Here is a 15,000-nt window from a genome sequence, read left to right as displayed (position 1 = left end):
AGACATATCTTCCTTGCTTAATTCTTTTGTTCTGTGTGTCTGATATTTGCCATGATAAAAAAAATTTCTTAATCTATTTTTTTTTTTTTTAGATTTCCCTGTAGGCTTCAAAGGAAACAATGACAAGCTCTTTAAGGATAAATAGTCAGAAATTAAGTATTGCTGAAAATAAATGTGAATGACAGAAGACAAAAAGGAAGACCAACCAGAAAAGAAAAAAAGAAAGAAAGAAAAAAAAAGGATGGGAGAATCGTAGCTTTTTTTTCATGGACCGAGACTTTTACTTGGTCAAAGAAGTATGGTGTTTGTAACTTGTGAGATCTATCAAGCTGGCCTCAACTTTTCTTTCCTATTTTTCTTATTCATTTTCTGCCTCTTCCTATTCCTCTATCTTTTCCTCTGTCTCTCATTATTTCCCTCTTCCTCTGTCTCTCAATCTTTCCCTTTTCCTCTTTCTCCTTTGTCTCCCCCTTGCAATTACTAAGAATTCTTAGAAATGACATAAAATTAAGTGATAAGTTTCCATGCCTAGAAAACCTGCTATGAAAATAAACAATTTGAAAGAGGACGTTGCAAAAGGATTGTGTTATGCTTAAAAACTTTAGTCATGTAACTATGATTTAACTTTTTAGGATATTTTGTGGCTATTCTTTATATATTCTTCCCTTCTTCCTTACTCTCATAATTCAGAATTTACCCTTCTCTAAACCCCTCACTCTATTACACTTATGATTACAGCTTAAGATTGCTGAAAGAAAATAGGCATGGCTGGTGCTTAAGCAAGGTATCCAGCTGGAACAAGAGATGAAGTAATTAATCAGAACAATTATATGGATTGAGCATAATCAGCATCCAGGAATCAAGAGGAAAGTAGGGATTCCTTCATCCTCAATGTTATAGGTATTACCTAGACCATAGTTTCTGGTAATTACAATTCCAGTGACATCTACCCTTAAAATTGGTTATACTTTACATTAAAGTGGGTAGCACAATAGACACCATGGCAGACATCGCTGCTAGAGTGATGTGAAACCGTAAGAATTTTAGAATTGTTAAATAATGGTGAGAATGTAGTTGGGAGACGATTCCCCATGGTCAGTCACAAATGCTGCGTGGGATATGATGGATCAAGACTTAAGAATCCCCACTTCAAAATATTTGTGATTTTCCCCCAAATGTGGAAGATTCAAGAGGCATTCTCAGATTCAAGGCTGGTTTTGTCTCTCTCTCACTCACTCACTCACTCACTCACTCACTCACTCACTCACTCACTCACTCACTCACTCACTCACTCACTCACTCACCCTCCCTCCATCCTGGAGTGACAGAGATAACCCGAAATACAGCACTCGACAGCCCGATATCAAGTAGACCCTTGGTGGACAAGTTAACTGCACTAGAAAGCAAAATCAGTCACTCATTAGCAACTTCACCGTTTATTTATAGCAGAAGTTAATAAACATAACAAATTGAAAAGCCTCACAGACTGATGGACAGGATTTTTGACGAAAATAACACGTGAACAAAACCATTAATTTTATTAATGCGTGATCGTCTTTGCCCTATTTTCTTTGTGATAATAACGATAAATTTCCTTCTCCATTGCATTATTATTCTCTTTATTCAGCATCTTGTGAATTAAAAATTTTATGTTATTTTTCTTATATTTCTCATCATTACCTTTTTTTATCATTATATCAACGTTAACGTCAATTTTTCAAACAGAGTTGTCGTATAGAATGGATCTCGCTTTGGTATTTGATAAAATTTAATTTGTTGATTTAGCATGAATCTAGTTGAACTTGCTAAAATTTATTGACTTCTAAATTTGATGTGATTTCATCTTAACTTGTTATCTGTGTTATGAACAATTAATTTCGTTTGATCTCTCTTTTACTTCAAACATTTTTATAATTTAGTAAAAAAAAAAAAATCTTCATCAAAATTAATTAAACACTTTATAAAAATCAATCTATTATCAATACACGCACTTAAAGATATAAAAAATGGTTATTTAAACTTTCAATCTGTTTGACAAGAAGGAGGTATTAGGAAATTTGAAAATAAAACATATGAGTATATCAAGTTAACATTACACCCTTTTTTGATCACTCTTAATACAAGACACCATATCACTCTTAAAATAATCAGGTCACCCTTAGGAGGTCGGCTCACCCTTAAGAATATCAAGTCACCCTTCAGAGGTCAAGCTTACCCTTAGAATAGACTATTCACTCTCAGACGTCACTGCTTTCTAATCCAAAGCAACTCGTATAATTTCATGTTACCATTATACTCTGCAACATCACTACGGATGAGGCGGAAATCGTGACATTGCAGGAGCTCAAAGTAAAGCCAGTATTGTTGCAATTCGAGAGACAGTCCTGCAATTGAATGAGATACAGTTATTTCTGAGTTTTTTTTTTTTTTTTTTTTTTTTTCATTTACATTTTTTCATCGGAGAAAGGAATGATAATGATGATGATGGGGATTGTCATGGGGATGATTATAATGATAAGGATGATGAGGATAATGAGAACGCTAATGATGATGCAGACAAGAACAGCAACAATGATAATGACAAAAAAACAATAACCTTAAGAATGAAAATAAAAATAAGGACAATTATATCATGATGATGAGGATGAGGATAGTGAAAATGATGATTAAAATAACAGTGATTTTAGATAATAATAACAATAATTATAATGACAGCAAGCAACACTACAGCAAATACAAGAACTACAGCAAATACAAGAACTACAACAAATACAAGAACTACAGCAAATACAAGAACTACAGCAAATACAACAACCACAAAGCCAACCGAAATACCTTCTCTCAGGCGTATGACAACGCTAATCTGCTTGATATTTTTGTACAACGGGCGCGAAGCGAAGAAAATGTTCCCGAGTATGATCAGTTCTTCTCCCTCTGCTGTGTCTATTTTCAGGAGGTCGATCTGCTTGTCCTGGTGTCCCAAATTGTCTATGAGGGTCATGAGCTGGTTCTGTTTTCGTTTTGGAGAAATCGTTAATCTATTTATTTATCTGATTTAACTTATGGTGATGTTATCTTTTTTTTTATAATAATTATCCCTGAAGTCCTATTTTCGGGGGGTTGGGTGGAGGGTAGGGTGGGGTGGGGTGGTGGGGGCGAGGTAACGGTTTCTATTCACGCAACCTTGATTTTTTCTTTCCCCACAGATATCACCACAATGAATGAATATACATAAACATACCTTCAGGATTTTTCCTTCATAATCTCGGCGAGTTGCCATGACGGTCTGATAATATTTCACAGCAGCAGAGCGGTTTGCTGGAGCTTCTTTCGGTTCAAACACGAACACCTCAATGAATGGAGAAAAAATAAGTCAATGTTATCTGAAAGGCATATTAGAGATCACGGGAAAGGAAAAATAAGTAACAGAATTGTGTATGGAATACAAGAAAGGCTACTGTAAAAATCTAATGCTTATGTAATATAATTATATCTTCTATTTTACATTAATTATACAGTTAAGAATTTAGTACGGGCAGAACACTTTACAGAAATGAATAGACACAAATAAAATAGTGGTAAAATCATTATGATAATGGTACAACTGATAACAATAAACATACTGCCATTATCATTATTAATAAGAATAACAATAACAAAGATGAAAGTGATGATAAAAGATAGTAAGGATAGTAATGATAATTACGATAATGATGATTATGATCATAAAGTCATTAACAAGAACAACAGAGATAATAATGGGGGGTTGCCACAGCGGGTCATACGTCTCCACTTCGCGCTGACCTCTGTACTTCTGATACACCAATCACATACACGTCTTCCGTTATCACTTCCTCTTTGACCTTCCTCTTCTTCTCTTATCCCATGGCTCCTTCCTTAGCCTCCTTCTACCAATATTCCTCGCATCACTCCTTCGCACATGCTCAAACCATCGCAATCTCGCCTCTCTCACTCAAGTAGCCAATCCCTCCTACCTTAGGTGTCCCTTTAATATGCTCTTTCTTAATCTTGACAACGAAAATCGCAGCACCTTCTACTCTGCCACCTCCAGCTCTGCTTCCTGTCTCGTTTGTGAGTGCAACTACCTCCAAACCATACAGCCTAGCTTATTCTGCTATCACTCCTGCCAGTCTTCTCCACTCACTCCACCCTACCGGCACTATTTTCTTTACCTCTTTACCACACTCTCCTTTGCTTTGAACACCGGACCCCAAATATTCAAAGTCATCCACCTTCACCAGCTCTGTTCCTGGCAACTTTCACTCCTCTTCTTCCCAGCGCAGACCTCCGCTTCTCCAGGCTCTCCTCAACATGCTGTTCTACTCTCTCTGCAGATCACAAGGACAACTGCAAACATAGCCCATGGAGACTCCTGTCTGACTTCGTCTGTCAATCTATTCATCGCCAATAAAAATAAGAAAGGGCTCACTGCCGATCCTTGTTTCAACTCCACCTTGAACCCACCCGCTATTCCTACTGCTGTCATACTGCTGTCACACTGCCCTCATACACATCCTGTATCACCCTTCCATATTTCTCTGCCACCTAAGACTTCTTCGTACAACACCACAACTCTCCTGGCACCATACCATGAGCTTCCTCCAAATCCACAGACACGGCAACTCCTGACTTTCTCTATACTTCTCCTTCAACACTTTTAAAATAAACCTAGCATCTGTAGCACTTTATCTAAGCATGAAACAGTACTGCTGCTCACATATCATCGTATCTGCAGCCGAGAAAACTTCTTTCATGTGCATGTTCTCAGCAAATTTCCTTAGTTTAATGACAATGATTACTCCTCTCACTGCTATGGCCGATTAACTTTCTTTCTTTATAGTTACTACAACTTTATCCTTATTATCTAAAAGGTCGAAACCATTACAAATGTTATCTACTCATTTCACTCTTAAACCCTTTGCTGAAACTCCGCTGCCATCTCTCCTAACATCCCCGTGCCTCATCTGGCATGTCATCTGGACCAACCGCCCTCGCACTCTTCATCCTTTCCATAATTACCTGCACTTCGTGATCCCGCGGAGAGCCAAGGGCCTTCGAGAAATATGTGGGAAGGCTAGTAGTACACTATGTACGCACTGAATGGAAAGGCGAAAGCAAGAGAATAATTACATAGCTAAAAAAGGTGTAGAGCTGCCAAATTGGAAATCGCCTGGACCTGATGAACGTCAGAGGTGATGGCTGAAGAATATCAAATCACTACGTCCTGTCAACCAATAAGCACCTCGAAGTACTTGAAGCGGACGCGATCGAGAATCAAGAGATCAAAGAAATCACAAGGAAAGAATAGTTCAGAGAAGTGAGAAACACAAGTTAAAAATAGATGTCGGCAACGCAATGTCTCTTTTGAATTCAAGAGCTATTTCTTTAGTAAAGTATGGAACATGTATTGTGTTCTAGAGGAAAGATGAATTAGACGAAAGAAGACGAGAACAGTTTTGACCGTAATCGAGATAATATATTGTGTTCAACGCGAAAATCGGAGGAAAGGGATTAATCATCGTACGAAATAATAAGCTTGCGAGAATATATGTCAAAGAGTGAAAACCTCAAGATTAAAGAAGTGAAAAATGAAAGCATGTCGGGGGAAGGTAAGGGAAAAGAAATCAAAACTAAGAAGCTGTAAAAATAAAAAGACATCAAGTGATCAGAAGTTATTTACAAACACAGGATCTATCAGCGATAAAAAGAGCTGGGACAAAGCACAAAAAGTACATCTAAAAAGACGACCACGAATGCCAAATCGTATTAATCAGAAAGACGTAGGCTGGGAGGGTAGTTAAAAAAGAGTATCGAATCTATGGCATAGATAGAGAGATAACTCACCCCAAACCGGATATAGTTGTGCATGACAAAGGGACCAACGATTGCTGGGTAATTGGCATTGCAAAAATGAAAGAAAAAGAGATAGGAAAAATAGAAAAATAAAATGATAATGATAACGAAAAAATAAAGATAACAACCACAACGATAATGATAATGATAACTGTAATGGATAATGGTGATGTTGATAACGATGATAATACTAATATCAATGGAAATAATGATAGTAGTAATAATAATAATGATAGTAATGATAACAATAATGATGATCATAATAAAGCTGATAATAACAATAACAATAATAATAATGACAATAATAACAATGACTATGCTAATAAAACCGATAATCCCGGTCACAACCAAACACAAGAGCCACCTTGCACCCCAGCTTGACGTGAGCGGACTCGGGGAACTGGTCGGCTCCGTCGGTGAAAACGTAGACGAGGCAGTCACCCATCGGCAGGTATCGCGGGTCGACACACACCCAGTTGCTCTCGAAGTTGTTGTCTCTGTGGAATCCGGGAAGTTGGATCTGGAGGTTGAGATGGTTGTTAGGAGTATTTCAAACTTTTTTTTTTTTTTTTTTTTTTTTTGCGATGATCTATTACTATTGTTGTTATCGTTTGCTTGTTGTTGTTAGTGTTATGATTACTATTATTGTTATCATCATCAATACGACAGTTGCTATTTTCACTATCATTATTATTTGGTTTTATCAATATCATCATTATTCTCTCTTTCTCTCTCTCTCTCTCTCTCTCTCTCTCTCTCTCTCTCTCTCTCTCTCTCTCTCTCTCTCTCTCTCTCTCTCTCTCTCTCTCTCTCTCTCTCTCTCTTTCTCTCTCTCTCTTTCTCTGCCTCTCTAACTCCTCCCTTCCTCCCCTCTCTTCTGAAAACCATGTAATACATACTAACTCGTAATGGACTGATGCTGCAGTGTAAAAAGAGGTGACCAAGAGTTGTCTCAAGTTACAACACGACCGGGACATCGACTGAAAGACTTACGCTAGAAACCGACTCGCTTTAGCTATTGCGCCAAAAAAAAAAAGAGAAAAAAAAAAGCGCATCGCCTAAGGGTTGTGAGTCATCGCGGGATAGCGTTAGCGTTAGCGTTAACTTACTTAGATTTCACCTTGATTTCTCTTGCCTTTATAACCTGATTCCTAATTCTGTTCTCTTTTATTCTCTTGATTTTGATTCGGTGAATAATATCTACTGTGGGAAAATCAATCACGAAAAGAGTGAACTTACAAGGGTTCTGTACTTCGGGACGAAGTGTTGGAGAGGAAGTCATGGAAGGTGTTTGACGTGTCTTAAGAATTTTTGTGACTGCAAATCACAGACTCATCTGGAAAGGAAAAAGGAGGGAGCGGGAGGCTTGTTCCTTTATGTCTTGTGTCGTGCCTTTCTTGTGTAGGGGAGAGCTGTTATAGGGAGGCTGTAGGCTGGGTGGGTGTATTAGTGTGAACTAGTGAAAAAAAAAATGAAAGAAATGGAGATAATAAGTAGATACTGTTGAGTGTAGTGTGGGTTTAATTAAATCATTAGTAATGTTATAGAGTAATATAGTGAATTGTGTAATAAAAACTAGTAAAAAACCGAAATTTATTTTACTAGATAAGAAAACAAAAAGCAGGAAAAGAAGAGCATCGTCGTAAAAGTCCATCCGAAAATCAAAATTACCGGACGGAAAAGAGTTAGAAGTGCGTGGTCCCTTTGTGGTGTGTGTCGTGTGTTGTATATACATACATACTTACAATACATACTCTTTATACATTTATAATATATATATATATATATATATATATATATATAGTTATATTTATAATTATATATACATATATATATGAGTACATATACATATAATATTACATATATGTATACGGTTATGCACATACGTGTTGTGCGTGGTCGTATGTTATATCATATATATATATATATTATATATATTAAATATATATATATATAAAGTATATATAAAAACTATATATATATATGTATATATATACACACATACACACATACTTTTATTTCTCTCTCTCTATGTATATATATATATATATATATATATATATATATATATATATATTGATATATTCTATATGTGATACATACATATACAAATTGACATAAAGTTATCTTTTGCTTTAATATATCTGTCTATCTGTATATCTATATCTATCCATCCTATCTGTCTAGTCTCTATCTATCAATCTCTGTCTCATATCTCTCTCTCTCTCTGTCTCTCTCTGTGCTCTCGTAGCTTGTCTCTCTCTCTCTCTCTCTCTGTTCGCTCTCTCTCTACTCTCTTCTACGCTCTCTGTCTCTGAATCTCTCTGTCCTTCTTTAAATATATATATATACTATATAAGGATTGATTATATATATAACAGAGGTGCACATAGTTGTGATCAGTATATACACACACACACTCACATCACACACACACAACACACACCACACACAATACACACACCAATCACACACACCACACACACACACACACACACACATGGTGCACACACTAACACACATCACACACACACACACACTCACCCAACACACACACACATATAGGTTTTAGATTATAATATACTAGTATATATATATATATATATAGTTATATATATATACTATCATACATAATATATATATATATATATATATATATATATTTATATATATATATATATAGTTATATATGTATATATATATATACACACATTAACATCACTAGTATTATAAGTCTTATATATAGTATATATATAATATATATATATTCTATTTATATTATATATATATATATATATTAATATATATATATATGATATATGTATATATATTACGCACATTATATCTATCTATCTATCTATCCTATCTATCTATCTATCGCTATCTATCTATATATATATATATATGCGCTATATATATATATATTATAGTATATATATATTATATTATTATATCCATACACACACCCACACACATACACACCCGAATCACCATCACATGATCTAGTTATTAATATATTATCTATATAATAGTTAGATATAGATATATATCTATATACCTACACCTAATCAAACAAAAACTCTATCCTATTCTATGTAGCACGCATAATTTACTACAACCCCCCTCACCCAACTCTATCTTCCACCACCTAAATAATAAATATCCCCCCACCCCCCCTACCCCCTCAAAACCGCCAAGAAAAAAAAAAGAAAAAAAAAAAAAAAAAAAAACACAAACCTGTTTCCCCCCTCCCCCCCCCCCCCCCTCCCCCTCCACTCCCCCCCGTCCATTCCTGCCCCCCCCCCCCCCATCCACCCCCCGCACTGCACACCCCCCTCCCCCCTCCCCCTAACACCCCGTTCCCCCCCCCCTCCCCCCCCCCCCCCCCCCCCCCTCCCCCCCTCAACATGCGTTAAAAAGGAGTGTGGGCTCACCCACCCCCACCCCTCGCCCCGATCCCCCTCCTTACACACACGCAGACATGGCCATTCATATACTGTGTATCTATTTATCTATCTATCCATATCTATGTAGCTATTTACTGCTTATTTATATATTTATATCTATATCTATTGATCTAAGTATCTATCTGCCTATCTATATTTATAGCTATCTAACTAGCTATCCATCACAATAAATATATCTATTATATATATATAATACTATATCTATATTATTATTATATATATATATATGAACACAATAGTACACGTCCACATCACACACACTGTCATAATAGTATATATACATTATATATCTATATATATATAGTATATATATTATATACTACATACCCTCCCCCCCCCCCCCCCTTATATATATACATTATAACTATAGATATATATATATATAAGAATATATATAGATATATTTGATGTATACAATATATACGATATTTACACACACACACACCACTCACACGTACACACACACACACACACACACACGCACACAACAATTATATATATATCTTATATATATATGTAGATATATATATATATGTGCATTAGTATTTGTAAGAATATATATACTTATATATATTAAGTACATATATATGATATATCATATATAGTATATATATATAATTATATATATCTGTATATATATTGTAATATTGATATTTATATATATATATATATATATATATAGATATATGTATATATATGTATTATATTATATGTATATATATGTATAATATATAATATAGATATATTTATATATATATTATATAATATATGTGATATATATATATATATATATATTATATACATAGTTTAGTAAAAGTGTAAGAGGAAAAAGAGAGAGGAGGAGAGAGAAGAGAGAAAGAGGTGAAGGGAAGAGAGAGAGAAGAGTGTAGAGGAGAGAGAGAGGTTATGACATATGCATGACACACACACACACACACACACACACACACACACACACACACATTTTATTGTATTTTATATGTATATATCTTTGAATATATACACATATTAATGTAATATATATATAGTATATTTATTTATATATAATCATAATATATATATATATATGATATATATTGTATTATACAGATATATATTACACACAACACACACACCAACCACACCACACACAACACACATCACATAGTAATATATTATGTATTAATATAATATAATATATATATATAGAGATATATTATATATATATAGTATATATAATAAATATGCATATATATATATGTGTGTGTGTGTGTGTTTGTGTTTTTCTTCAAACATTTCCTTACGTTTTCCTTCTTATCCTGATTCCCCGGAAGAGGGGGCTCCCGGACCTATTCCGGTATTCGTTGCAACACCATGCCGACCCCAATAGTGCGGCTCTCTTCCGCTTACCAAGTATTCATCTGAAAAACTGCAGAGTCAAGACACAAGCTCAGGTATGGAACAATAAAATACCGTCTCAATCTTAAGTCTCCGACAGCAAGGTGTTAGGAATCTTTAATTGCAGTTTCGAATTTCCTATAGTTAAATATATTTACAGAAGATTAAGGCGTTTTGTTTTCCCAACCGAATTCAAGTTAGTAGTTCTAAAGAACAGAAGACACCTGCATCGAGTGCAAGACATACCATGGAATGCAACAGTGAGAAAAGTATAACAAGTATTGCTTGATGTCTGTGTCTGAAAGTAAGAATAATATTACTTTTATTACTTTTATGTTAAGATTGCATGAAGTGACGTCGCATGTTCTCGATACAATTTAGAATTATGCATGCATTCAGTCCGTGTGTTGTTTTCATACAAATAAAATGTATATCACGCGCTTTTCACAGGGAACAAAAAGATGTGTACCGATCCTCAGGGTATCATATAGGACATGCGTTTTGCTGAAAAATAACAACAATGGGATGCATACATACTATCATAAATTATAAAATACATCTAAAACTCTCAATAATCAAAATATAAACAATCTAATTATTATAATCAAATATTCTCAAAATAAAAAATGATGAGAGATTCGAGAACAAAAACATCATCTATAATAAAAGAAATGCCAAACCCAAACAAAACACACCACACACCTCTCAATCATAAGAAACACATAACAACACAGATAGAGAGATGTAGATAGTATAAAAACAAAAATACAAACACTAACTACAAAAACATCCCCCCCCCCCACCCCACCCACCCACACACATAACACACAACCCCACAAACACATACACTAACAACTCACACAATACACCCCCACACTCCAAACCACACTCAAACCCCACAATCCACACACACAACCCCCACCCCACACAACACAAACATACCACTCACACAACCACACAAACACAACCCCCCCACACCCTCCTCATCCCCCCATCACCACCTCCTATCCGCCCACCTCCACCCCCTGTCTCTTCAACATCTCAAACTCCACTAATATCTATATAACCCACCACCCACCCCACACCCCCCACCCCACCCCCCCCACCCACCATCTTCCCCCCCCCCCCTCAATCCCCCCCCCCCCCCCACCCCCCCCTACTCATTGTTATATATCTATATATGTACTGTTACTATGTGTATAATGTTAATAATAAGGATATTATATATTTGTAATACATATATATATGATACATACACACACACACACACACCTACACACAAACACACATACCCACACACGCACATACACACACACGCACACACACAAAACACACTACACACACAACACACACACTACACACACACATATTATATATTATATATATTTTATATATATATATATATAATGTTTTATATATGTGTGTGATTTGTGTGTTGTGTGTGTGTGTGTGTGTGTGATGTGTGTGTGAGTGCAAAAACATATACACAACCAAAACACCAAAAAAACCACCAAACACACCCCTTCAATATATTATATTCCCCATTATTCACCTATATACTTTATGCTTCCCCCCCCACAGACTCTACCCCCCCCGACCTACCCCCTACTAGTGTGTGTGGTAGTGTATATGTTTGTATACTATATTATATATATAATATATATGGAATATATTTAATATCGTACGTGATACTATATATATATAGATATGTAAATATAACTATAATATATATATTGAGAGATATATACTATTATATGTATCTATATGTATGCATATGCGATTATAATAGTATATATGTCTTGTGTGTGATGTGTGTCGTATGTGTGTGTGTGCGCGCTCGGCGCGCGCTCGTGTTTGTGTGTGTGTGTATAGACTTATAATAATTATATGTATTAATGTGACAATTCTCTTATATATATTAGATTGTACTTGTATATTATGATTGTTACTGTACATATATATTATATAATTAATATTAATTAAGTAAAGTTAATAGTAATATTATATTAGATTATATATATATAGTTTGTAATGTTGTATAATATATTTGTATAATAGTAGATATATATGTATATAGTATATCATATATTTAATATTAATATATATATTATAATATTATATAATTATATTCTATTTATATGATTTTATATATAATATATATGATATAATATTAATCTATTTATATATATATATATATGTATAAGTATTAATATTCTTATTTTCCAATTACCTAAATCTGGTATCAGGTGATAGTCTATATATATTCACGATGATGAGTGCGAGGATTAATTCCGCAAGACGAGACGGAGAGTGTTCTTATCTCATTTTCCTTATACTAGTTCTTAGGTTGGACCCTCCGAACTTTAGGATGTATAGTTCTATCTTTCCACACATTTCGTCTCGAAAGAGACGATCGCGTTTTAACGGCTTTGCTGTGCATGGCGCGTTAGGTGATTCAAAATAGGTCTGCACGAAACAATTTGTTATCCATTCGCAGTAGATGATAGTTTTGAATGTGTAAAGAGCATAGGAAACTTCATATTATAAGGTGTCACTATGTGCGCGCGTTAAGGAAAGATGCATCGTTATCTCCATATGTCATTAATTACACTCTATATATCGATTGGATTATACAGTTTATAAGAATATATCTAATATAATTCAGGATTTAATTTTCAATGTGGAATGTTTTGCATAATTTTTTTTATTGAGTTATGACCATTCGATTTTCTCGCACGGTAAAATGCACTCAAGCAGTGATAAGATTATGTGATAACTATATATGTAGTGTCGCAATATTATACATAATTGTAATATGTGTTTAATATAGAGTACTGTATAATTAGTATATATTATAATATATATTATATATAGATATCTATTAGACATTAATAGTTGTATATATATGCACTGTAACGAAGCATAACCTAGAACTCTCAACATATACTAGACTAAATCTCACGTATATGTATAATAGTAATATAGATATACTTATATATTGATATATATATATATTGAATAGATATAATATTATAGATATTATATAAGTATTTATTTGATATAATATATTGATTTTATTATTGATATCTATGTATATGTTATATATGAAATATATATGTATGAATATATATTATTATATATATGTTAAGATATATAGAATTATTATGATATATATTAGTATATATGTGTGTTAATATATTGTATAGGAGAAGAAGAAGGAGGAGAGGAGAGAGAGAATTGGAGGAAGTAGCGGAGGGGAAGGAACGGGGCTCGAGGGAGGTGAGGAGGGATGAGACTAGGGCAGGCGACGAAGAGAGAGGAGGGGGTAGGACGAGAGAGAGAGAATTATATGTATGATATATATTCATATATATATATATATATATGTGATATATTATATAGTGTTATATAAGAGATAAAATATATTCTATAGTTAGTATGGTACTTCTATTAGATATGTAAGGATATTTATAGAGTATAAGTGATACTTAATCATTGGAGTGGTGATTATAATATCTTATGTACTTACATACGCTCAAAGAATTATAGTATTAATTTAATCGTATTGAAGTAGTATACGTCTCACATATATATAAATTATATATATATATAATATATATATATATATATATATATATATATATCACCTACTTGCGTAATTACATTCAGTTTTATTGCTCAGTTTAATCATTTTATGGTATATATATCTGCCAGTAAAATGTGGTTATACATATAAAAATGTCCTTCTTATTACCCTTGGTATTAGCAGTTAATTTATCATAACAAAGGCATTGATAACCTGACACATTAATATCTACTCTAAGATGAGCTCCCTTGCTCTCTTCTTTTTGAATGATAGTCGTCGACTGCATTTCTATTTACTTGTTTTATATTTTTGTTTTGATTATTGCAGCATTTGCACCATTTTTTTCACCATCAATAATTCAATCTTTAATATCCCGGGTCCCCCTTTTCCTCTCTCTCTCTCTCTTTCTCTCTCTCTCTCTCTCTCTCTCTCTCTCTCTCTCTCTCTCTCGCTCTCTCTCTCTCTCTCTGTCTCCCTCTCTCTCTTTCTTTCTCTGTTTGAGTATCTCTCTGCCCTTTTCTTCTCCTTCCCTCAAGTGTGAATCAATGAAGGCTAAGCCGCTAATGCAAAGCCATAGCGAAAACCTATTACGTATGTGGAGAGGCGCGTGGGCGTCTGCATTTGCCGTTGTATGTGAGACAGCATTGGGAAAAAAAATCGTCGACCCAATGCAGCCAATAATTCATCTCCCTAATT

At 34.3% G+C, this 15,000-nt stretch overlaps 2 protein-coding genes across 2 annotated transcripts in view; one reads left to right on the top strand and one right to left on the bottom strand.

The window, feature by feature from the left end:
* LOC147466672 (exocyst complex component 2-like) overlaps positions 1–69 on the top strand; it is a 5,006-nt gene extending 4,937 nt beyond the window's left edge. Inside the window, exon 3 of the mRNA XM_086534860.1 lies at positions 1–69. This exon is cut by the window's left edge and continues 1,436 nt beyond it. The gene's annotated coding sequence lies outside the window, so the exon portion shown is untranslated.
* Positions 70–1,420: 1,351 nt separating this feature from the next.
* On the bottom strand, positions 1,421–7,156 carry LOC147466671 (uncharacterized). The gene is made up of 6 exons (XM_086534959.1): positions 6,984–7,156; positions 6,778–6,793; positions 6,239–6,394; positions 3,242–3,349; positions 2,836–3,010; positions 1,421–2,384 (listed from the first exon to the last, which is right to left on the bottom strand). The coding sequence occupies exons 1-6, from the start codon at positions 7,154–7,156 to the stop codon at positions 2,245–2,247; spliced, it is 768 nt and encodes a 255-aa protein (XP_086391085.1). The 3' UTR covers positions 1,421–2,244.
* Positions 7,157–15,000: the final 7,844 nt, after the last annotated feature.

This window comes from Penaeus japonicus, unplaced genomic scaffold, assembly GCF_977035675.1.
Source record: "Penaeus japonicus unplaced genomic scaffold, GWHDUDI00000001_assembly GWHDUDI00000042, whole genome shotgun sequence".
Lineage (NCBI taxonomy): Eukaryota > Metazoa > Arthropoda > Malacostraca > Decapoda > Penaeidae > Penaeus > Penaeus japonicus.
The sequence above is the reverse complement of the archived record's forward strand: the minus strand, read 5'-3'. Positions and strand labels throughout refer to the sequence as shown.